This window comes from Acomys russatus, chromosome 15 (genome assembly GCF_903995435.1).
Source record: "Acomys russatus chromosome 15, mAcoRus1.1, whole genome shotgun sequence".
In the NCBI taxonomy this organism is placed as follows: Eukaryota; Metazoa; Chordata; class Mammalia; order Rodentia; family Muridae; genus Acomys; species Acomys russatus.
This window is the reverse complement of record NC_067151.1, coordinates 52,622,991-52,647,067: the sequence shown is the minus strand read 5'-3', so window position 1 is coordinate 52,647,067 and position 24,077 is coordinate 52,622,991. Positions and strand designations below refer to the sequence as shown.

Genomic DNA, 24,077 nt, shown 5'->3' with positions numbered 1-24,077 from the left:
AGCTAGTCCAACAGTGGCTGTTTACCTCCTGAAAGTCCAAGAACACAGTAGTTGTTTAGTCTCTGAGGCTGGATGTCTCTGCCAGTCTTCAGTACATGCTGGAGTCCTGAAGAAGTAGGCTGTAATGCCACGGAAGGAGTGGACTCATCAGCCAGAGTGAAGAAGGCAAGCAGGCAAAGAGAGAGCTTCCTTCTGGTTTTATATAGCTTTTGTATAGGCTGCCACCAGACGGTGTGGCCCCGGTTAAAGCTGGACCTTCCCATCTCAAAAGCTCTGGATTAAAAGTGAGTCTTCCCACTTCAAATGATTTAATTAAGGGGGAAAAAAATTCCTGCAACAGGTGTACCAAGCCACTTGGGTTTTAATTAATTTCAGATGTTGTCAACTTAACAACCAAGAATAGTCATCACAGCTTTTAACTTACGTTTTTGAGTCAGATATTTTAGAATAAATTTTCTCTTTTATTTATGTTTTTATAGCTGTAACCTATTTAGTTTATTCAAGTATAATTTCATTAAGATAAAATTTGTTTACTTATGTATTTTTTATGTATTTTGAGATAAGGTTTCACTATATAACCCTAGATGACCTGGGGCTTGGCTATGTAGACTAGGCTGGTCTTGCATTCACAGAGTTCCTCCTGCCTCTGCTTCTGCCTCTGGAATGCGGAAATTAAAGACATATGCTGCTCGGTGGTGGTGGCAGTGCACACCTGTAATCCCAGCACTCTGGAAGGCAGAGGTGGGTGGTGGGGTGGGTGGGTATCTCTTTGAGTTAGAGGCCAACATGGTCTACAGAGTGAGTTCCAGGACAGCCAAGGCTGCATAGAGAAACCCTGTCTCATTTAAAAAAAAAAAAAGGCATATGCCGCTGCACTTAGCCCAGCATTTGTAACCCCAGCATTGGTACTTTTAAAAACATATTAGCTAATTTAAAAATTAAAGCAATGCTCAAATTCTGTAAAATACTCTCTTTTATCTTATTGTACTCTTTATGGCTAGTGTAGATGAATTTATGACAAAGATAAAAAGCCTTAAACCTCATTTAGTTTACAAATAGAAAAACATCAGATTAAGATTATTCCACTTCATTATTCTAAGTTAACTATATATCTCAGAGTTGAATGTGAGAAGATACATATGCTACATATGAAAGTGTTTCTTGTTATGGTGGTATATAAACATCTAAAGAAACAGTTCACTAATTCAGTGTAATTCAGAATTTCATTTCAGTTTTTTATACTCTTACCTGATTGTGAATTTAATTTATCTAATATTTGGAGTCTCAGCCTTAAGAGTTACTGTGAAAAAGGCATTTCAGGCTCCATAGCCAGTCCTTAGCTCATGTAAATTAATATGTATCCTTGTGGCTAAAGCAGAGTTTTCATTGATTACCTGTGTCAATATGAGGTAACCATAGTCTTGAAACATTGTAGAGAAGAGCTCCTGGCTTACCACTCAGAACCAGTAAGTATGACTTTTAACTTTTGAAGAGTGCCTGAGGACCATGAAGTCACTGGAATGAGAGAGCATCTGGGAGTCTGAGTGCAGCTAACACCATAGCTCACTGACAGCAGGCTGTAGTGTAGTGATGGCCCCAACTGGCATTTCTTTCAGGAGAGAGGTTGATGGGCCATATCGCAGAGTAACTTGCTGGATGCCAGGTAGTATCTGTAGATAGTGATTCAGAGTTACAGACAGGGGAGGAGTTAGAGATGGCTCTGACACATTTAACTTGGTTGTCTATAAAGGAATGGTATCTTTGACAGCTCTAGCCAAACATTGAGAAAGTAAGGTGGGTGAAATGAACATAGTTTATATTAGGTAAACTGAGTCACAGGCATTGATAAACATGAGAATTGAGGGCTTGAATAGGGGAACTTAGCAACTGGTTCATCTTGAGATAGGTGGAGGGGAGGGTTAGGTAAACAGAGACAACAGACAGAGAAAGTGGGATCAGTATAGTTAGATCTGAGGGCAACGATACAGACTTTGGCAGCTTACATAATGCCTTCCTGGTGATCATAATGCGTAAGTGCAGAATTACCTCCCTGCCTATCTTAGCAGGCTATGAAGCATATTGCCTGTGCCAACACAAAGGCCCAATTTCCTAGTGTTCATTGAATTTTATAAATGAGGTAGTATGGATCTCCACAAAGTATTAACTTATAAAGAATAGTTTGGGTTGCTTCTGCTTTTGTCTTCTGTGAATGTTCATGAATATGTGTCTGTGCAGACAGTATGTCTTTTATTACTTCTTGTGCTGTGTGACGTTTATTGGACTATATTGTAAGCCACCACACTGTTCTCCACAGTGGCTGTAGTTGTTTTATCCATAATGGTCATTGAGATGTCTGATTGCTTCATGTTGTATCCAGCACTGTACTGTCAGACTTATTATTATTATTTTTAATGTCAACCATCCTAAAAGCTGTGTGATTTTTTTTGTTGTTGTTGTTGTTGGTCGTGGTTTTATTTTGGCTGGGCTTGTACCAGGGTTCTTGATGTACCAGGCCAGAGATCCACTAGTGAGCGCTGATGACACCAGCCTGAGACTTGTTATTTTTCCATATGCTATTGGCCACTCCTGTTTCTTCTTTGGTGAAATTAGTTCAGGTCTTCTGTTTAATAATAGTAATAAAAAAAGATTAAATTATGTATGTTGACTGTAAACATTTTCTGTATTCTGGATACAATTGTTTTGTTAAATATATTTTAGAAAAAAGTGTTCCTAATCATTGGTCTGCATTCTTCTTAACTAAAAGCCAAGCCTTTAAGTTTAAAAAAAAAAAAAAATACGGGCTGGGCGTGGTGGCGCACGCCTTTAATCCCAGCACTCGGGAGGCAGAGGCAGGCGGATCGCTGTGAGTTCGAGGCCAGCCTGGTCTACAAAGTGAGTCCAGGATGGCCAAGGCTACACAGAGAAACCCTGTCTCGAAAAACAAAACAAACAAACAAACAAAAAAACAGTATTTACTGTGTGCCTGTGTGTGTGCGCGCGCGTACACATAGAGCACATAGAAATTAAAGGACAGACAGCCTGTGTCAGTCAGTTCTCCTCTTCTTGGGACCCAGGGATTGAACTTAGGTTCTCAGCCTTGCTAAACACCTTTACTTTTGGTCACATTGCTGGCCCTAAGCTGGAGGCTTTTAATTTTAATTGAAATCTAGTTTGTCAAAAACTCATTTGCATTTTGTGCTTTGGATGTCCTATTTGGATGGTATCTTAAGCTGGTGTCACAAAAGTTTTCTTAGGCTTTTTTCCTAGACATTTAATATTATCAAATTTCCCATTGTTGAATGAGATCCATTTTAATTTAATTTTTTTTCTGAGTTTGAAGCTTATTTTTGCATGTGGAATGTGATAGTTTTGGGAAACTTCATTAAGGAACACTTATAATCCTTCCAGGTATATGTGTATGTGGGTGTGTATGAGGTGTGCATGCAGAGGCCAGAGGACGACTCTGTGAAGTTGGTTTTCCCTTCCTGTGCCTGGGTGTGGCTTCTGAGCATAGAATGCAGGCCATCAGGCTTGTGTAGCTCTTGTCTGAGCCATTTTACCTTCCCCAAAAGAATATTTCTTAATTTATTGAATTGCTTTTGCATCTTTTTAAAAAACCCTCTGAATTAATTGTAAAACATTTACATAAAATATTTAACTAAAAAAGAAAAACAAAACAAAAAACAAACAAACAAACAAAACCCCAAAAACCGTTTAAGCAGATCTGGAGTCCCTCTGCGTGTTTGTCTGCATTTGTGTACCCTAATGGTCCATTGTTATAAATGCCAATTTTGTTCTTTGTCAGAATAATTTTTGTAACTCTGTCTTCCCATATAGATATAAGATCAGCTTATTAGTATTGAGAATGCTGGTTAGGGTCTGACTGCACTGCCTGCACTGAAGGCAAACACCAGCTTTCTAGATCATGAACATAGTGCATGTTTTTATTTCAGGCTTCAGAAATTTTTCTTTCAGATATAGGTCTTGCATATCTCATGAGTTTTAGTCTCAAACTTTTAAGTAGTAAGTCACTATATTTCACTTCAGTCTATAAGAGAAACTCTGAAACAGATTAAACAATATCAACAGTGTTGCATTTCGGTAGAAATGGAAGGAACAGTTTACTCATGCCACTCGTGTGATTCATGAGAAAAGCCCTCATTTCCCTCAGCTGAGTTAAACAAATTGGCATTTTATTACATATTGTAGTAAATTATGTGTATGCACGAGTGTTCTTTTCCTTGTTTCAAACAGGTTTTGTTTAGGTTCTGTCTTCCAGAGACACGGCTAGCTTCTTACCTCTTGAAATGTGCTGTATTTGATGATGGCTGTGATTGCATGCCGTTCATGTAGACTGCATTTCAAGACTGAGTTGTTCGGTTTTTATTCCTGAGATGTTGTTAGGTTCTTACTGTTTTATGGTCAGTCTGAGCCACTTATCAACTCATCTGCTCCCTTTAACTAATGAATTACATAGTTGTTAAATTTTTTTTTTTTTTTTTTTTGCTTCTGTGAATTTTTTAAAAATTAGGTTATTTGTAGATTGCTGTTGGAGCTGAGCTGTCTTCTCTGTTTGACTTGATGTGCTCAGCTTTGCACAGTGAAATGGTGAACAGTCAAGAGCCCTTCTGTGAATTTTTTAAAAATTAGGTTATTTGTAGATTGCTATTGGAGCTGAGCTGTCTTCTCTGTTTGACTTGATGTGCTCAGCTTTGCACAGTGAAATGGTGAACAGTCAAGAGCCCTTTTGGCTATGACATGTGTCTTCGTGCTGAAGGGAGAGTCTGCTATGGCCCATAGCTTTTAAAGAATCAGCCGGCTGACGGTTCATGCCAAAGTACAGCGATCGGCAGAGACCTGTGGGTGCCACTGTGGAGACTGACAGCAGCAGATCCATTTAGCTGAGCTGTCTGTAGCAGACCAGTCATGAGGACGTAGGCACTTAGCAAAGTATGGCCCTCATCACCGCTGTCCCAGGCTGCTTTGTGTTGTGGCAAGAAAGAAATCTGCTCTGTGCAGCCCAGTACAGCTGAGGTAAGAGCAACCTTATCTCTGGAAGAGGGGGAGAAGAGCCAAACAGCTTCCTCCAGCGTAGCCCACCTGTGAGGATGTAAATGTATGTCAGTCTTTACCATGCTAATCCCTCAGGCTGGTGTACAATTCAGCTTCTTTTTGGTAGAGAGCAACCAGTTCTTAGCACTACTTCAGTACTTGTTAATAACAAGAACCACAGCTGCAAGCTCCTGTGAGCATTTGACCTTGAAGACTCACAGGAGAACAGACATTGCCGGTTTCCTTACTTGTCCTTCCTTGACTTACAAGAGTAGATAATGAATTAATAGAAATTGATAAAGAGCGCCTGTCAGGCAGCTGCTGAGGTCATGAGACTGGTATGCGGAAAGAGTGCCCATACAACATGCGTCATACATAATGCGGGCCCAGAGAGGTGGGTGGGTCATGGAAGCAGGAAGCGAGCCTCAGAAGGAATGTTGGCTCTGCTAGAGCCACAAGCCAGGATCGCATAGGCTCACCAGCAGCTAACAGGGAAATGGGACCGCTTGCTGCTGCAGAGACTGCTCCCGTAGACGAAGACGGTGGTGGCAGCACTGTAGCTGTACCGGGGCTTCAAAGACATTAAAGAAAGTGCAGGTTGGATTTTTAGAAATTAAAATGCTTATACTACAAATACCAGATGCTTAGTACTTCTGGTAGAAGAGACTACTGAGGGACTGAACAGGGGGTGCCACAGTGCGGGGAGCACAGTGAAGAGCTCTTGTTATTTTTGTATGTGCTGCGATTGTAAGTAAAGGTTAAATGCTGGCCTTCCCTGTGCAGAGGAACAGAGCTCTGCCATTTGAGTGCTTGCTGGTGGTGGAGGGTTTCTAAACTGGCTGTGGTGGCTTCCAGAGATGCTTGAAATGTGTGTTTCCAAATACTTAGGGAAGTGTAGCCAGGTAATGCAGTCTCTTGACACAGTTTGTAATACACACACACACACACACACACACACACACACACACACACACACACACACACGTGTTTGTATATTGCTTGATGTGTGATTTCACTTTTAAGTGCCTGCTAATTTTTGAATGAAGCTAAAACAGAAAAGATTGAGTGTATTTTTATGGCAAGGTCTTCATTGTACTTTGTGGAGTTTTCTCCTGACTTTGAGGATGAATTGAATGGCTTCAGCAGTTGCTCAGGGGCTTTCAGCCCGTGACCATGCTTTGCAAAGACAGTGGGTCGAAACTCTTTCTTTGAAGTCATTGGTACATAAGTTGATTTTGGTTTATTTATATTTTAGTCAGCTGGTTATTTATATTTTAGTCAGTCATTAAGCTTTCTAAGGAGAATAAAATTCAGTAACTGTCACTTTCTAGAAATGAGACTAAAAGGGGGCTGTCTTGCAGTTTGACTTTTTAAATCATTGGTGAATTTGGATTGCCTGTTGATCTCTCAGTTGTACTGCTGTGCTGTGATCTTCTGGTCATATACCCTGACATGAATAAGCTTACATTCCGATGCAGAGAACTTACATTCCGCCAAGCAGTTGTGACGCACACAAGAATGTGGAGGCCCATACTCAGGGCAAGGTTAGGGACACTGACAGAGGAGGCCTCTGTGCCCAGCTGCCGCCTTTTCCAGGACACTCACCCTAATAAAATGTGTTCTTGACTTGAGTTGGGAGAAAATGTGCTGACAAACCTGGGGTCACTGGCCTTACAACTTCAATTGGATGACACCGGTGGGAGTTTATACAAACTAGGTAAGGCTGACTTTCTCAAACGCGTACTTCCGGGTGTGAACTTGAGGGCTCTATCTAGCTGGCTGTTGCATACAATTTCTAACAGGCAATTTCGGTTGCATATTTTGGATGTGATAATGCCGTGCTGTTTGCACCTGTAAAAACATTTCCCTTCGCTTATTTTGATTTGCAGAACCGAGTTAATTTGTAATTCTTAATTTTTAAATTGTTCTGTGAAGAAAAAAAAAAAGTCAAGTGAACGGGATTGTGGACTGCTGTACCGTGCCTGCTGTGCTGCAGGTGGTCTGTAGATTGGTGGCTGACGATAGGGCTTACATGTTTTTATTTTCATAAGGCAGAGGGACAGAGACCCAACAGTTTGACCTGTGTTCAACATGGAGCTGTGTAACTTTCAGCTGTTATTTTGTGGCTGTTTAATGTTAAAGATTATAAGAGTGTCCTGGGATTACATTGACACTGAAGGTGTTGAAAACAAAGTTGCACAGTGTATTTCTACAGAGCAGCTTAGGAGGATTTGAAACAGGTTACAGTGCTATCATGAGCATTCCTTAAAAACACACACGTCATAATTTCCCCACCCTGACATTCCTCTTCAACGTCATAGCTGCTTGTCAAAAGCCAGTGTCTAGGATGGGAAAGGGCCAACAGATTTTTGAATGTTAAAGCCAAGACTTATCAACAACTTGGTGAGAGCGCGCGCGCACACACACACACACACACAGATTTTTGTTTTACACCCAGGTACACACAAAAACTGAAACTACTACAAGACTTGCATGGCTTTTAAAGCGATTTAATTCAAATGTAAACAAAACAACCCTGTATCTTTTAAAACTTCAAAGCAGCCTCAGGCATCCTACCTGAAGGTTGCCTTCCTGGCAGTAACTGCATAAGGACACTTGGTGTGTATGGATTTGACATTCACATCTTTGGGTATTTTCATCTGACCTAAGGCTCTCACTGCACTATGTGATTTTGCTGAGTTAGAATTGCTCTGTGAATTACAAATGCTGAGTGGTCTTTTCCCACTCAGCTAGCTGGTAAGTAGGCCTGGCCAGTGAGATCTGCCCCTCTTTGAGGACCAGTTAGGCCTGTCATTGGCTTGCAGCTGTTTGAATACTCATCTTCCATTGACTATAAACTGCCTACAAAATAGTGGCTGTATTTTGTGATTTTTTTTTTTTGTAAATTCTTATGTTAATTAAAGGGCTTACATTGGTAATACTGGTTCGTGTTACATGTCCAGTGAACATATTAAGAGGAGTGGGTAGCAGTAAGTACAGTGTACATGTAAGGAATAATGTGGGAACGTCTTAGTGTTGGCCATGGACAAAAGGAAAAATGTGATTATGTTGAGTTAAAGAAAACAGTACAATTGATTGATCAGAATACTCAAGAAGTATTTGCTATAACTGTGCTTTTCCCATTTCTTCCCACTGCTTGCTGTCACTTCAGCATTGTGACCGATGGAAAGAGGTTGCTTCAGCACTTGTTAGTAGTATGGTGCAGTCTCAAAGAACTGAATTATTTGGTGGGTACTGGGGGGCCTCTCTAATCATAGCCAGGATTTGAAGTGGTAGGCAAGCCCTCTACCATGTCCAGCCCTTAGCTGTTTGCTTTGAGCTCCTGCTTTTCCTCACTCAAGTTTTATGAGTTTTTGTAAAGAAACCTCAAGCCATGAAAACAAACAGAAGCAAATTGTGGGGCTTGTTTCTCTCTTTCCCCTCAGTGCTCAGTGACCTCTCACTTTCTTTCTCTATGAAATTGCCTATTCTAGGTAGTTCCTCTAAGTGGAGTTTCTGTGACTGGCTTGTTGCCCTGTGTGTGATATTTCCAAGGTTCATTCATTTTGTATCATGTGTCAGTTCCTTTGTCCTTCTTATGTCTGCACAGTCCCCCATAGTGAGCCGCATATGGTGTCATGAAATTGTACTCCTAACACTTGGAGGCTGAAGGTGGGAGTGTCATTAGTTTGAAGCTAGCCTGGGCTGTGGAGCCAGCCTATTATCACCAACACCGTGAACTCTATTTCATGTGTGCATAATACTGTTTGGTTGGATATTAAAGTTGCGTCCACGTGTGGCCATTGTAAATTCGTTGCAGTGAGCTCTGCTTGCAGATAGTGGAGTCCCTGACTGCCTTCCCTAGCACTGGGGCTGCAGAGACCACCACAGCCTCAGGATTTTATAAGGTCTTGAGGGATCCTGATTCAGATCCTTATGCCTCCAGCTGGGATTTAACCAACTGGCCCATCTCCCCAGCTCAGTTGGCTATTTGATAAAAAGACAAATGCCTTGCGTGGATGTTGTTTCTCTTCTTGATAAACTTGGTAATGTCTACAGGATGTGAGTCTTGTGGCTGTACTTTGTCAGGCTCACCTGCAGCTCTCATTCCACAGACTCTCCTGGGAATATTTTATATGGTGTGAACTTTGCATTCCAGAGCAATAGTGTTAATACATGAAGCTCTAGAAACTCAGCCTAGTTGGTAAGAGGATTTTCCGTGTAGAATAGGATGTATAGGATGTGCCGAATTGGTGTAAGAACTGTGCATACTAGAAATAATATGTAGTTTGCTAATGTTAAAGATTGGGATCCACCATTACTTGTTGAAGTTTGTGGACAACTCTGTGGCAGCATGTTCTGATTTCTTTTATCAAGTATTGTAGGAGCATTGTATGTATTACAAATATTTATGATTTCTTTATTGCGCTGCATTTTCAAAAGAAGCGATCATGTTTCTAAAATCGTCTGGGTCTGAAGTGGAATAAAATGACAACTGAGGGTCTCACATTTGGGCTTTGGCTTGTTTATTTATTCTGAGATGTTGGCAATCAAATGGGGGGGGGGTGCCCTCCCTAGTTACACACGCCACACTGAGCTGCACGGCAGCCCTTCCGGTCTCTTTTAGATTTTGATGTCATGTTACTTAGTAACAAACGTTAAATATGCAATATACCTTTTTATTTAGTCATGTAGTAGGATTAAATGATAGTATTGGTAAGTCTGCTGTGTATTTTACTCATATATATCAATTATTTTTCAAGTTGACCACCATGATGCCCTGAGGCTGATGAGCCTGTGGAATCACTTTATTCTTTGAGCCTGTGTGTCTCAGAGAGTCCCAGAACACTTAAGTTATGGCTAGTCTTACTAGCCAGCTTGCTCCAGGGTTCCTGTGACCCTACTTTCACCACCACACCCAGGCAGCATTTGCAATGAATTCTGGGATTTGAACTTCAGCCTTGCTTGCACGACAAGTGACTTAACCACTAAGTTACTTCTCCAACTTATTGGCAAATTTTCCTACTGTATAAGACATGCTACTGTATGCATGTTTGACTACTTCTGAATGCATGTTTGTTTTTAAAAGTATTTTTCAATGGTGCTACCTGTAATTCTGATTTTGATCTTCATAAAATAAGTTTTAGCCCAAAAGAATACATTAAAGAACCTACTTCAACTGGTGATCTTATGTAAATGAATAAAACTGGTGGCTGAAGTGGTCAGAGTGCCTAGACATCATATAGGAAGCATCCCTGTTTTCTTCCTCTTGATTTTCATAGCTTGGTCCCTAGTATGTGAAATACTGTATGTCATAATATAAGATCTTTATAAAGGGAACATGAATTTTCAAATAAGTATCCCAGAATGCCTAATTAGCCTGGGGTTAGAGAGAACTGCTCAATTAACATTAGTTATAAAAGTTTAAAGTGCGGTGTCTGCACTGTGGACTTTCATTGAATCATAAAGAAGAACAGATGTTTATTATTTATATGAAAATGGAGAATTGGAGATTATCATGTTAAGTGAAATAAGCAAACCCCAGAAAGACAAATGTCACAAAGTTTCTCTCAGATGCAGAATCTATATTAAAAGCACAAAACACAAGAAAGTGGATGATAGACAAAAGGAGGCAGATCAGAGGGAATGGGGAAGGGACGAAGGGTAACAGGAGGATGAACAGATAAAAGTACATATATGTGTATGTAGGTATTACAGTGAAAACTTTTTTCATAGTTACTATGGGTACTAAGCAAACTAAAAAAAATTACTAAAATGCAGACATGTAACACGGTGAAATATATGTATTCAATCTTCGCTGAAGCTTTAAAAATGCTTTCTTTTTAGAGGGAAAGGAGAGATTTTGGATAGTAAGTAGATAGACAGGTAGATAATGGATGGAGAAGGCAGGTCTGAGTAATCTTGGAGCACCAGGGTTCTAGTTTCCAAAGAAAATGTCAGGAAAACAAAAAACAAACACACACACACCAAAACAAATTAAACAAGAAACGCTCTCCTCCAGGATTAAGGTGAGAACGCACAGAGATGGGGCAGAGGCACATCTGTGTTCTGAGTTCCCTAGGGCAGGGCTCTCAGGGAGGGAATTCTTGCATACATTTGCACAAATCACCTTATACTCACAGAAAGAGCAATCCCATGTTGACATCTTTTTCATAAGGCAGTTAGAATAAATTGATCAGGAGAATTAAAAAAATAAATATGCCCCATGTAAAAGTAATATTCAGTCAGAGCCTATGACATACACTTTATAACATTTTTGTAGTTTACAGTTGGACCATTTTTGTCTGTATTGCAATATCCTAAAACTTGACTTCATTAAGAATGATTTCAAACACTCCATTACCAAGCACGTTCATACTAATTCTTCTTCACTTACATTGTTAATTGGAAAACAACTTTCTAGGAAAATATGATTGAAACAGGAATTAAAATTAATGTTATTTCTTTGTATAATAATGACTAAAGATGTTTTTAATGTGTAGCTTTTGTATTTAAATTATTCTCTTAGTTAGAGGTTAGCTTGAATTCCTAATTCTTGTTTCTTGATCCCTACGTCTGTTGTTTTTTACCCCTTTCTAGTTTTGGCAAGCGTTCTGCAGGAAGCTTTAGGCGTGGCTGTGAGTGCATTGTGTTAGAGCCTTCTGAAATGATTGTGGTAAGAATATCTCTTTGAGAACTTTTTATTTTCCTGAATTATTTTCATGAAAAAAAGCTCTTTCACAAACTACTTATTCATCATAAAGTATTATATTTTAATAACAGATTTACTTAATAATTATACCTTTTAGTTTATAATTGTAATATTGTAATTATTTACAAAACTCAAATGTTGAAGACAGTTGAAAGGGGACAGTGTTTGGTGTTTGAACTTTATAACTCAATTAGTGGTTATGTCTTTTAAGTGAAATTTGGAGGACCCTGGAATTAGCTCTGAGTCGCCTTTGCGTTGAACAAATTCCTTTAAGTGAATCACATTGACGTGTATTCAAGCAACGGGTAACATAACGCAGCCCTGGTTCCCTTTAATTGAAAGGACATCAGAGACCTACCGTGGAGGTTTAAAGCCCTGACACCTGCTTAGCACCCTGTCTCACAATAGTGTGATTTAAGATGTGATTTAAGGCATTGTGTGGAATGGGGAAAAATGTTAGTAGCATAATTGCTTTCAGTAACATGTTAAAGAAAAGCTGTCTGTGCACTTCTTTCTTCCTGCATAAGAATGATTTAGGAGAGGACATTAGGCACCCCCTTAAAGGTAACAAAAGCAAAGATGGGGTGGCTCAGGTGCCCAGCCCCAAGTAGCCTCCTTTAAGATGTCTTTGTGTCCTCATCTTTCTTCCCATTCAGGAAGGAAGTCTTGTAAAATAAACTATGGCCCACTAGTGGTAATGGCGGAACTTTCTTGCTCACATTTGGTAGGCAACTTTCAGGTCGAGTTTTTCAGAGACAATTTCAGATTGCGCTGCTGTGCTGGAGAGGAACTTTGTCAGCAATAAGAACTTCCTCTCTAGCCCTACTTGGGGCCACATCTTACAAAGTCAGAAAATGAATAGGATTCTGAAAATTGTGGACAGATAATAGAACTTTCCAACATTTAAAATTGAGATTTTTTTTTTTTTTTGATGAAGTTGCTGGGGTGTCATACTTTGACAGTATTATAGGAACTATGAGTATGGTCTGAGCATGCTCAGAATGTGAGCAATCCTCAGGACTGTAACTGATGGATGGACTCACTTCACTTGTTTCCTGTTAGTGCGTTCACTAGAGGTTTGAGATGTTTAAAAGGAGGAATACTACATAAGCAAAAAGAAACTGAAGCCATGCTCTTTAAGCCGGAAGAGGAACCTTGGTTTCCTGGAACCATTCTGCTGGCTGTGCTGGCTGAATCATTCAGGATTCCAGGGGAGTTTTACAGATTTTCTCAAGTGTGTGTGTGTGTGTGTGTGTGTGTGTGTGTGTGTGTGTGTGTGTGTTATGACAAGCAGACATTCATAGAGTGTGGTAATATACCCATGACTTCTTTGCCTCATAAGTCAGCACAAAGTCCACTTAAAAGTCCCTACCCCGAAACTACAGGGACTTCAGGAGTAACCCAGATTGTCCTAAGTGGAACTGAGAATGCCTCTTCGAAGAAGAGCCAGTTCGCTTCAGAGAGGTGCAGACTCATTTAAAGTTTGTCTAGAGACATCTGCAAAATGAGTGAATGTAGACTGTTTGTAAGTTTATTTTTGCATCTAGTGTTAACGTGGAATGTTCTGGTTGGAGAAATGAAATATCATGGGGATTTTATTTCAGGTGGACTATATGGATGAAAATGAAGAATATTTCCAGCGTCAAGCCTCCCACAGACAATCTCGAAGAAGATTTAGAAAAATCAACCAGAAAGGTGAAAGACAAACAATTATTGACACAGTGGACCCTTACCCTGTGGGCAAGCCGCCTTTACCTAGAGGCTATCATACGGTAAGTCATAAGTGCCAAATTGGTGCTTCTCATAGCATTTTTTTTTTTTTTTTTTTTTTTTTTTTTGTGGTAGGGGTGTATAAAAAGATGGTTAAGTTTAAATGGTTTTTGCATTATTTATTCACCCATTTATTTATTTTGAGTCTGGTCTCCCTGTGTAGCCTTGGCTGGCCTGGAACTCACAGAACTCCACCTGCTCTTGTTTTATTTTTGTTTTTGTTGTTTGATTTTTCTCTTTTGTTTTTTTCTTCTGGTGGAAGCATACTTCACCTCATCTGAATAGATTTCAGGAAGTATGAAAACAAAATGAAGAGACATAGCTTAGTTCTTTTATTTCTTTTAACTATTCTCTGAGATAAGCTTTGAGATGAGCACATAACATTTGAATTGGTATTTTGTACATTTTTCTTCCCTAAATTCAGGAGTTTAACTTCCAGCTGTGCTCCCCTCTCATGATTTGTATCTTATCTGGTTTTTGTTTAAAAAGTAGATATATGTAAAGCTTTCATATTACTTTTGTGGATTTTTATTCTTTTGTGAGAACTGAGATGAGAAACACTTGAAATGACTTAGAAAAAAAAACCTCAGTATTAAGATGCTCTGAAATGCTTCTGCTAAACAGGCTCAGTTGTGAGCTTAAATGCTGGAACCCACTTGATTGGCACTTAGTTCCTAAATATTTGATAAGTAAACTTTTAAATTTGAAGAAATGAAGACATGCATAGTGGGTGCTTTGTGAAAACTTCTGCAAAGCCAGTTTAGAGTCTCATTTTTCTTTTGTCTTCAAATGATGGGCTCCTGGATTCTTACGCTAGTGTCACAACATAGAAGTCGGTTTGTCTGCACCTGACATACAGAATGTGGCCTTTGGTTGAAATTAGCTTATGACTAGATACATAGAAATGGTTAACTCAGGAACGGTTTTACACTTCCCAGTTTTTCTTTCGGCAGGTAACCACAAGTGGAAAATGTCTTTAGACCACACCATTTACTCAGCTGTTAGTACTTTTAGGGTGAGCATCCTTTGTGCCCTGTTTACACTCGTATTTCTTAGAGAGCTCTTTGTATTGAGATCTCTATCAGGATTTTGACCACCTGCAGTCGCTTACTTCATGCACCATTTCAGTTTATCATGGAGAACCATTGGCTTGAGTTCTCCGGGAAGAACTGAGTTTTTTGGTTTTTTTTTTGTTTTGTTTTTGTTTTTTGTTTTTTTTTTTTCCCCTTCCAAAAAGGCAGCTCTGTTTGTCTGTTGGAGAGATTTCACTATCAGAAAGAAGCTGAGCATGGTGGTGCCTGCCCGTTAGTTTAGCACTGAGAAGGAACCAGAGGCAGGAGGATTGCTGCTGTTCTACATAGCAAATTCCAGGCCAGCCAGAGCTTCAAACCAAGACCTTGACTCATAAATAAATAAAGAAAGAAAGAAAGAAAGAAAGAAAGAAATCACAAATTTTTAAAAATTTTGTTTCTAACTGATATTGTTAGTTAAAGAAGGTAATTGTTTTTGGTGTAGATTTAACATCACAGAAAGAAGGAAATGCATATTAAAAATTACAAATGCTAGTACTTTAAAGCAGATTACTGTATTTTGACATACTAATATTTGCTATTTGCTAATATGTTACTGTTTGCTCTGCCTTGAGATTGTTTTCTCAAACTAGTTTCACCCTAAGAAAGTCAGGCGAGCGTGGACTTCCTTGCTCAGTGTTAAACATTGGTTGGATTAACCTGATGGGCATGTGTGGGCATTCACTGGAGGGTCGTACCCCGGCCGTTTCTCTTGCCGCCCCTGTCGTGGCTTTTACAAAATACTTCCCTACCTGTCATACATCATTCCCCTTCTTGGTCTGTTTTTTGTTCATTTTTTTTTGTGTGTGTGTGTTGCTGTAAGATTTTTTTTTTTAAGTATTTTTTTAAAACAGTATATTATTTGGTTAACAGATACTTTTGGAAACAATTTAATATTAAGATAAAAATTTTTTATCAATATTTACTTAGTAATATGTGACCAACGGGCATAAAATTTACTAAATGAGTTAAATGTGGCAATATCATGGTTGTAATTCAAAATACTAGTTTCTTTTTTTAATATAAATTGTGTTTTAATTATACATATATAATTTATTTTGCTTAAACAGTTTTTAATGAGGAAACCAAAATTTGTCCTATATGTTTGATAGACACAGTAAAATAAGATTTAAATGGAAACTATTATTCTTCATTTGCCGTGAGTCATATTGCTCGCAACAAAATCTCTGTCTTGGGAAACAGTTGGCTAGTGTAGTGGGACTGGGATGGAAAGCTGGTCTCAGAGAGGTGAGTTGTATGAGTGTGCTTGGGGCGTGTAGAATGACTTTCCAGTGCACGGCTAAAGAGCACAGCACGGTCCATACAGCTGACCCTAGACTGCCATTCTACACCGATAGGAACATGGTCTTCATTTTGGCAGATGCAATGTGTAGCATGTCTGACAATGTTCCTCTTTTCCTTTCCTCCTTTATGGCACTCATTTCATTCTGGCTCAAAGGAATGCACTAAATCCCAGGTATCGTAATCTGTGTGGTTTCCTAACACTAACCTAAGTTTGTGTGTAAGTTTGCACTGTTACTAATGACTTGTAGTACTGGTGTCCTCTGCTTGGTCTTGTTCTGCTGTGTCGCGCCCTGACGGAGTGAAACTTGTGCTCACTCAGGAAGTGTTGGTCTTAGGCGGAGGTAGCACAGCCGTCCTTTTTGGTGTTATCTACAGATGGGCTCGCCCTTACCTGAAGAATACAGATGCAGTTTAATTGTTTTTAAAAACAAACGAAGCACTTTTTCTGTTAACTTGTTTTGCAAATAAGAAAAAGACATACCCTGGAATTGCCCTGTTTTTTGTGAGAAAACTCATGGGAAATTTCTTAGAAATTTACTTTTTAATTGTTCTTTTGATGAAAAGGCAAGTTTAGAAATCCCAGTATGAAAGCATTTGGGGACTATACTGGGGATATTTCAGTTACATTAAAAAAAAAGAAAAACAAACCAAACAAAACCAACAATAAGTTTATTCAAAAAAAAAGAACTGGGAGCTTCAAATCTCTTACTGTGTTTTCTTATTTGCACCTGAATTTTAACCAGATTTCATGCTTTGGTTTGCCTGCATTTTACTCAAGAGGTCTAGAATACCCTAAGTTGTTTCTTAATGCCTGTGGTAACTAATCCATGACTTTCAGAATTGGTCTTTTGAAGTTGTGGCTCATATTTGGCTTAGGGAATTTGCAGTTATGGAAGAAACACTGGTGACTCGCTAGAGGATGGTTGCGTAGGAGTCACAGTAGCATGGATTGCTACTGTACAGGAGAGGGGGTGGGTGTCGGTCAGGGGTAATTACATTTATGTTGAGGAAAGCTGTCATGAATATTTTTGGGTATTGTGGCAGCCTTACCTGAAATCACAAACTGTATAATTGTTCAAATTAGATGAGGCACTTGCTTTATATTCTGCACAAGAGGATGCCTATTTGTATCTCACAGGTGGCATGGCTGGCATAGTGTATGTGCGCATGTGTACATGGATACATTGGTGTGTGCATGTATATGGAGCCTAAATATGATATTTTCAGTCATTCCCTACCTTGTTCTTGGAGATAGGGTTTCTTGCTAAACCTGGAGCCTGCTTTTATCATTTGGGCTAGCAGTCAGCAAGGCCCAGCAATCAGTTCTCCTGTCTCTGCCCTCAACAGTGCTGGGATTGCAGGTGTGCACAGGGCCACAACCTGCTTCTTCTTCTTCTTCTTCTTCTTCTTCATCATCATCATCATCATCATCATCATCATCATTTTAGAATTTAATTTAATTTTTTTATTTGTGTATGAGTGTTTTGTCTTCATGTATGTATGTCCACCACCTGCTTGCCTGGTGTGTGGAGAGTTCATAAAAAAGGGTATCAGATACCGTGTAACTGAAGTTAGGGACAGTTGTAAGATACCACATAGGTATTGGGAACTAATCCTGGGTCCTCTGCAAGAACAACAGATGCTCTTCTCTCTCTCTCTCTCTCTCTCTCTCTCTCTCTCTCTCTCTCTCTCTCTCTCTCTCTCTCACACACACACACACACACACACACACACACACACACACACACACACACACACACACACGGTGTTTGCATGGGGTCACAACTCTGGATCTCATGTTTACACAGTAAGCATTCTTAACCTCTGGCCATCTATCCAGCCCTGAACCTTCTGACTTTTAAGTGATGTGATAAATCTAAAAATTTTTATTCAACTTTAAAGCCTGATGACTGTATAGTTTCTAAATTATATAACATTTAAAAAGCATCAGTGTTTTTACTTTTTATCTGGAAAGGTAGTACTTTAAGAATACACAATTAAATGGTTTTTAAAAATCCACAAAGTGCTGGGTGTGGTGGTGCAAGCCTTTAATCCCAGCACTCGGGAGGCAGAGGCAGGTGGATCCCTGAGAGTTCGAGGCTAGCCTGGATGACAGAGTGAATCCAGGACAGCCAAGGCTACACAGAGAAACCCTGTCTCAAAAAACAAACAAACAAATCCACATGGTAATTTATCTTTCTTTTGCCTGAAAAATTAAGAATCTAATTTTTTATGAGAATTTGAATTTAAAATATATACAGTGATGTATACTTTATGTACTCTCGTAAAATTAGGTGTGTTGCGGTAGTTTAAGACAGATTATAATGATTTTCCTCAGAATCGTGAAGACTAAGTCCATGTCGAGTGTTTTCAGGACACTTTTGCAAGGCAAGCATGTGAGGTTTGCAGAGGAATAAGTGTTTTATTATGCAGTGAGAAGAGAATTTTCATTAACTTTTTGTTTTGTTTTTTTAATTTTGATGAGTGGAACTTGAGACTGCTGTTAAGGTGACCAAAAAGAAAAGGAAAGGCTGAACGTTCAGCCTCTCAGTGAGTAGACTGCAGAAGCAAGCACCGCTGTTCTTGGCCAAGGCTGGTGAATTTGGTGTCAGCTCCTGAAAAGACTTTCCCGGGACATAGACTAGCATTGCTTTACCTGTAAGAGTGGGAAGGGAAAGAATGCTTTGCCATTTATTACTTCAGGCTGCTCCTGCAATGCTTCTATAGCACTAGAGCCCAGGTCCATGGTAAGGACCGAGAGGCCAGGTAGGGGAGCTGACCTGTCAGAGTGATGTGGGTAGGAACCTGGCACACATCTCTTCTGGTGTGTTTCATTCTCTCTTATTTTAGTGAGGGGAAAAAGGAGCTCTTTACTCTTTCCAGGCTGGGAAGAGCAAAAACCATATAGAAAGAAATTAGACTGGAGACTAAAGAAAATATCTCTGACATGCTGTGAATATTTTATATCCCCATGGAGCTTAAGAGATTTCTAGCTTCCAAGGTAGGTTAGAAAGTTAGATGTCCTCCGCTCTTCAAGTTCTCACTGGTGTACTATTCCCCTACTTGTGCGTCCTAAAATACACCCAGGCTTTCTATAAATATGAATATAGTGCAAGATAAAGCGTAGTTTCATATTTATAGTCAAGAACATTGAGATAATAAAAGGCCTGTTAGTCATGGAAAAAGATGTTTCACGTCCATTCTGGTGCCTTTTGTTTTCTACAGGTGTCGTAGGTGTCCAGCTTTTCAGCAGGTCAGGTTTAAGTCTTAGCTGTGGGCATGCAGCAGTAATAGAAAATATTACGTTGAGCTAATGTGTCGAATACAGTGTGACCTTAATGCTTTTTATTGTATTTATTGTAAAACACGGCATCTGCATAATAAGATGACGTGTATGAGGCTTTGGAATGTCAGTCCCCTTTTTATAGGATTGGCTAATCTGTCGTTCTCATTTATTTAGAGACAGGATCTCACTAGCTAGATATCACTATTTTTAATATATATCTTACACATTTATAAGGGAAAAATTTAAAAATCTTTTCCATGATTTAAGAGTGAAGCTTATTTTTTTTAATTCACACATAAAACATGACAAACAAGTTTGTGAATACTTTGTGATTTTTTTTTTCAACGTTTATTTTTCATTGCTGTTTAGGATTATGCCAGTAATCTCAAGCATACATCATTTTACGATTTTTTTTAAGGGATAGATTTAAGTTGGTGTATCCAGTTAAAGATTTCATGTAGGCTTGGTTTGAAAAGTTATTACTTATTTAAATAAAAGGTTTACAGTGTTTAGTTTTATACACACTTTTATTCGACACAAGATTTTTTGATTGAGCTATTCTTAAATTAGAAGTTTAAGTATTTTCACCCATTTCATGATTTGCTTTTCACTTACTAACTCTTCAATGCCTCCTTATTTTAATGTGGTATTTGGTATTTAACTGTAAGAAATTGTGCGGTATGTCAGAGCCAGTGATTTGCAATTTTAGTACATTTCCTGGATATTAAGAACTTCAGAGTTTACCTTAGTTCATGTCTCTCCTAACTATAGTTTGTTTATATAAAGATCTATTTTAACACACATAGAATTATATAAGTGTAGAGTTAGTGTTATAACTATTTTTTAAACATTTATCCCCTTATTTTTCCGTCCAGCATTTGTTTGCTTAGTTGAAGCAAAAGCATTTGTTGTCACTGGTGTTAATAATTGTCTTTCTGTGAATCACAGTAGAAAAGAGTTTCAGAAATCAGGTATACGTTATTTCTTTTGTCATTTAGGAAAAAAATCAGCATTTTATTCTATAGACTTGTTCATTTGACAATTATATGTTGGATACCCATTTATCAGATCTTTGTCAGACTCAAGTGATTTGTCCCCTTGACCTGGTAATTCCAGAGGGAAATACGGATAATAATAATATAGGAAAATGTAAGTATAGAAGGACATGCATATATACTTTGAAGAATTAACAATAGCTTTCTGATCAGCTATAATGTAATGTTGTGGCCAAAGGAAAAATAGTTCACACATATAATTCCATTTGCTGAAAGACTAAAAAGTTGTGGGAAATCCAGAGTGGTCAAAGAGCAGGCTGTGATACACTGAGATTCACTTTGTGTTGTTTTGTTTTGAGACAGGGTTTCTCTGTGTAGCCCAGGCTGTCCTGGAACTCACTCTGTAGACCAGGTTGGCCTCGAACTCAGAGATCCACCCACCCCTGCCTCATGAGTGCCGGGATTGAGGGAGTGCCCCTGCCCAGCTCAGAGGTTCATTTCTTGATATACTTGTCTGCTTAAGCTGTGGAAATAGAAATAGCATTTGAACTTGACAACTGGCATCAGAACTAAAGGTGTGATCCAGTTCATGGGATCTCATACCCTCTTCTGTCCTCTGTGGGCACCAGGCATATATATGATACATAGACATACACACAAACAGAACACACATACACATAAATAAGTCTTGAAAAAACAAAGTAGGTATGTGACAAAAATAAAACATCGAAATACCAGTTCATTCAGTTTAGCACTTAGCCAATCATAGTGCATTCTGCCCAGCAATGTTTAATGGGCAAGAATGAACGTGTGTGTGTGTGTGTGTGTGTGTGTGGTGTGCTTTGTGTGTGTGTTTGTGTGTGGTGTGTTTTGTGTGTGTGGTGTGTTTTGTGTGTGTGTGTTCGTGTTCACCATATATAAGTGCAAGCCCTTGAGTCATAGTTTGAAGTAGATTAGTTTGAAACAAGACACATGGCTGGTCTGTAGCTGCCAGTGTACATGACCTTCAACTTCTAATCCTCCCACCTTCACTTTCCAAGCCCTGGGATCCCTGGTATGCACCACTGTGCCCAGTTTCTGCTGTACTGGGGCTCAAATCCAGGGCATTGTTCATGCTAAGCAAGCACTCCACAAACTGACCACACCCCTAGGGCAAAGCAGATGATTCTTTACTGCAGGAAAGCTTAATTAAAAAGGGCGCTTATCTGATCTTGAGGAACAACAGAAAGGATGTGGAGAGAATGTTAGTGAGGAGGAACATGTACAACCTCACCTTGTAAAGGTTGCTAGATGCTCTGAATTCGGTGCATATGGATGCTTTGGATCTTTCTAGTGTTTTCCAAGAGTCTAAAACGTCCCCTTTACATGCTCCTTGTCAGCAGGTTAACTGGCTCCTCTCCAGCCCGATCACGTTGCATCGTAGCATCTGATAGAAAGATCTCCAAACAATAGGTGGAGGAAAAAGTACCGAACCTTGTACTGCAATTTCTGGCAAACTGCAGCCTGTTAGAGCCGCTGCCTTGCTGTCGGCCTCCTTGCTTTAGGGAGGGACCTTTTCTCTCTTTGAAGTTATAATCAGGTATTTACGTTAATTTCATTAGAATGGATTAGGAAATTTAAACTATAGGGCATAGATAGACATTGAAATGTAAATCATGAAAGAGTTTAGAGCATAAAACGATTTCTCTCACGCTATTAACAGCACGCATTGCAAATTCATGCAAGGCAGTTGAGAATAGCATGCAGTGTGCTGTTTACCCAAGTTTCAGCTTCTGCCGGAGGATGTCTATTTTTGTATATTACATCATCTCTGCTAGAGAACTCCGGTGTCCACTGGGATTTACTGTTCTTTCATTCCATTCTGAAAGAGGGCTTGTATTGATGTCATAATTGGACCTATCTTTCAGTTCAAACTAATAACAGTGTTGTGTAGCAAGTCATGCAATATCTCAAGCAATCTGTTTGTCAAAAAAAAAAAAAAAAAAAAAAAAAATCAGTGCCACTTTATCCTACCTCTTACTGTGACCACGGGTAGCTTCCCCACCCCTCTGCCTGTGTGTGCTTTAAATATAGTTGGCTAAAATTTCACTTTGCGTTGCAACAGCAAAGATTCCTTTCATCTCCGCCAGCTTCAGTTTTCAGCATGTGCCCCTCCACCCCGCCCTGCTTCCAGCGTGAGGTTTTACAAGCTGATTTGAAGACTCTCTCTCCTCTTTGGACAGCACTGACTTTGCTATCAGTGCCGAATTGGTCTTGCTATAATGGATGTCAGTTTCCAATAGTCTGTTTTCAGTGTGCATAATAATGAGTAATTAGAAATGTTCTGAGTTTGGAATCCAGTGTTAAAACAGCAGTGCTAGCCAGATGATCTTATTCCCCTCTGGGTGACACACTAGCCCTTACTGGAATGTGTACATGCTAGGTTTTAAGGCATTTGTGAAAGGAAATGGTTTAGTTATTTATATAAGCATGATCTTAAAACATGAAGTCATCTGCATACCAATGTAATGAATATGTATATAAATATGTATCTCTATGTGTGTAAAATTTCCTCCTTATTCTTGAAAGATTTAGTGACTCAGTTATATCTCTGTTTTTAACTGATTAGGAACAAGCCTCCAATACATTATTTTTCATAATAGCTTTGTTGAGGTATACCTTTTACATCATACAATCATCTGTTCTAAAGTGTTTTTCAGTGGCCGTTCTTGGTTAAAACAAACAGCATGTAACATTACATTTGCCATCTTAATGATTTTTAAGTAGACATCTTGGTAATATTAAGTAAGTCAGAAGTGGATTTTGTACAGATTTGAGCTTACCCAATTCTTTGATATGTTTTCTTATTATAAAATTTCTCTTGGACTGAAAAACAGGATTTGGGGGGGAAATGACTGTAGAATGTAATGAGGGTAGATGTTTATGTTAAAGCAATTCTGTGTGGACTGTATGGGCTCAGTTGGAAGACAAGTGATGTGGACTACACTCAGGTAAAGATGAAGTGGCCCTAAAATAGCCCTTGCTGATTGGATAAGAAGATGGGCAATTCAGATGCTGTAGGTTGGAGAGTGTACAGGAAAATAGCTGAGGGCAGCAGTGGTAAACAAGTGCCTCAGAACAATCCAGAAGGCCTTTGAATGTCTAAGGAATAGAGTTAAACCTCAAAAGGTAGCATTTCCTTTCCACTAATTATAGGCATATTTCTTTGTACTTTCTGTAAGAAGTTTGAAACTAGACCTTTACAGAAGTTCTGGAAATCCTTAGAACTTTGGGGGAATACCAGGGAAAGGTTTGAGAGAAAGAGTGATTTGCCATTTATTACTTTATGCAATAGTCACCAGCTCAGTGGGGTGGCCAGAGTACCCTTGACTTTCTCATTCTTGACACTGGCTTTACTAAACTCAGGGGCATTTGGCTGCTTCTGTTTGTTTTCCTTTGGAGTGAACTTTGACCTGACACTTAGCAAGAGTAGCCAACCTTTCAGCAGGATTAATTGTCATTCAGGGGTTCTTGTGAGTCAAGGGGCTGCTTGTTGTTTGGCTGTAGCCCTTAAACTGTTTTCATTTCAGATTTTTACACCATAACTTCAAAAGCTCTCAGGAGCTGGGTTGTGGTAGAGCAAGCCTTTAGTCTTAGTACTAGGGAAGCAGAGTATAAGGCCAGCCTGGTTTACAGAGGGAGTTCCAGTTCAGCCAAGGTTATATAAAGAAACTCTATTTTGAAACAGCCCCCCCACAAAAAAAAAAAAAAAAAAAAAAAAAAAAAAAAAAAAAAAAAAAAGAAAGGGGGCAAAAAAAAAAAAGATTAGAGTCTATATTTACTCATCAGGTAAAAAAGGTGGTAAAGGGCTGAAGCCGTGGGTCACAGGTAAAAGGATCCAGGTTTGA

The 24,077-nt window shown here is 39.2% G+C and overlaps 1 protein-coding gene across 5 annotated transcripts in view; it reads left to right on the top strand.

Moving 5' to 3' along the window:
• Window positions 1–24,077, top strand: part of Rapgef2 (Rap guanine nucleotide exchange factor 2) — a 222,095-nt gene that overhangs the window by 95,647 nt on the left and 102,371 nt on the right. For 2 of the 5 annotated variants that reach the window (XM_051157313.1, XM_051157310.1), the window contains exons 5-7: window positions 11,653–11,728; window positions 13,369–13,536; window positions 16,064–16,081. In XM_051157313.1, coding sequence (XP_051013270.1) covers window positions 11,653–11,728; window positions 13,369–13,536; window positions 16,064–16,081 — 262 coding nt within the window. Of the gene's footprint in view, window positions 1–4,875; window positions 5,035–5,362; window positions 5,650–11,652; window positions 11,729–13,368; window positions 13,537–16,063; window positions 16,082–24,077 lie in introns of those variants that run through there. The other 3 variants (XM_051157315.1, XM_051157314.1, XM_051157312.1) reach the window with 3 other exon arrangements.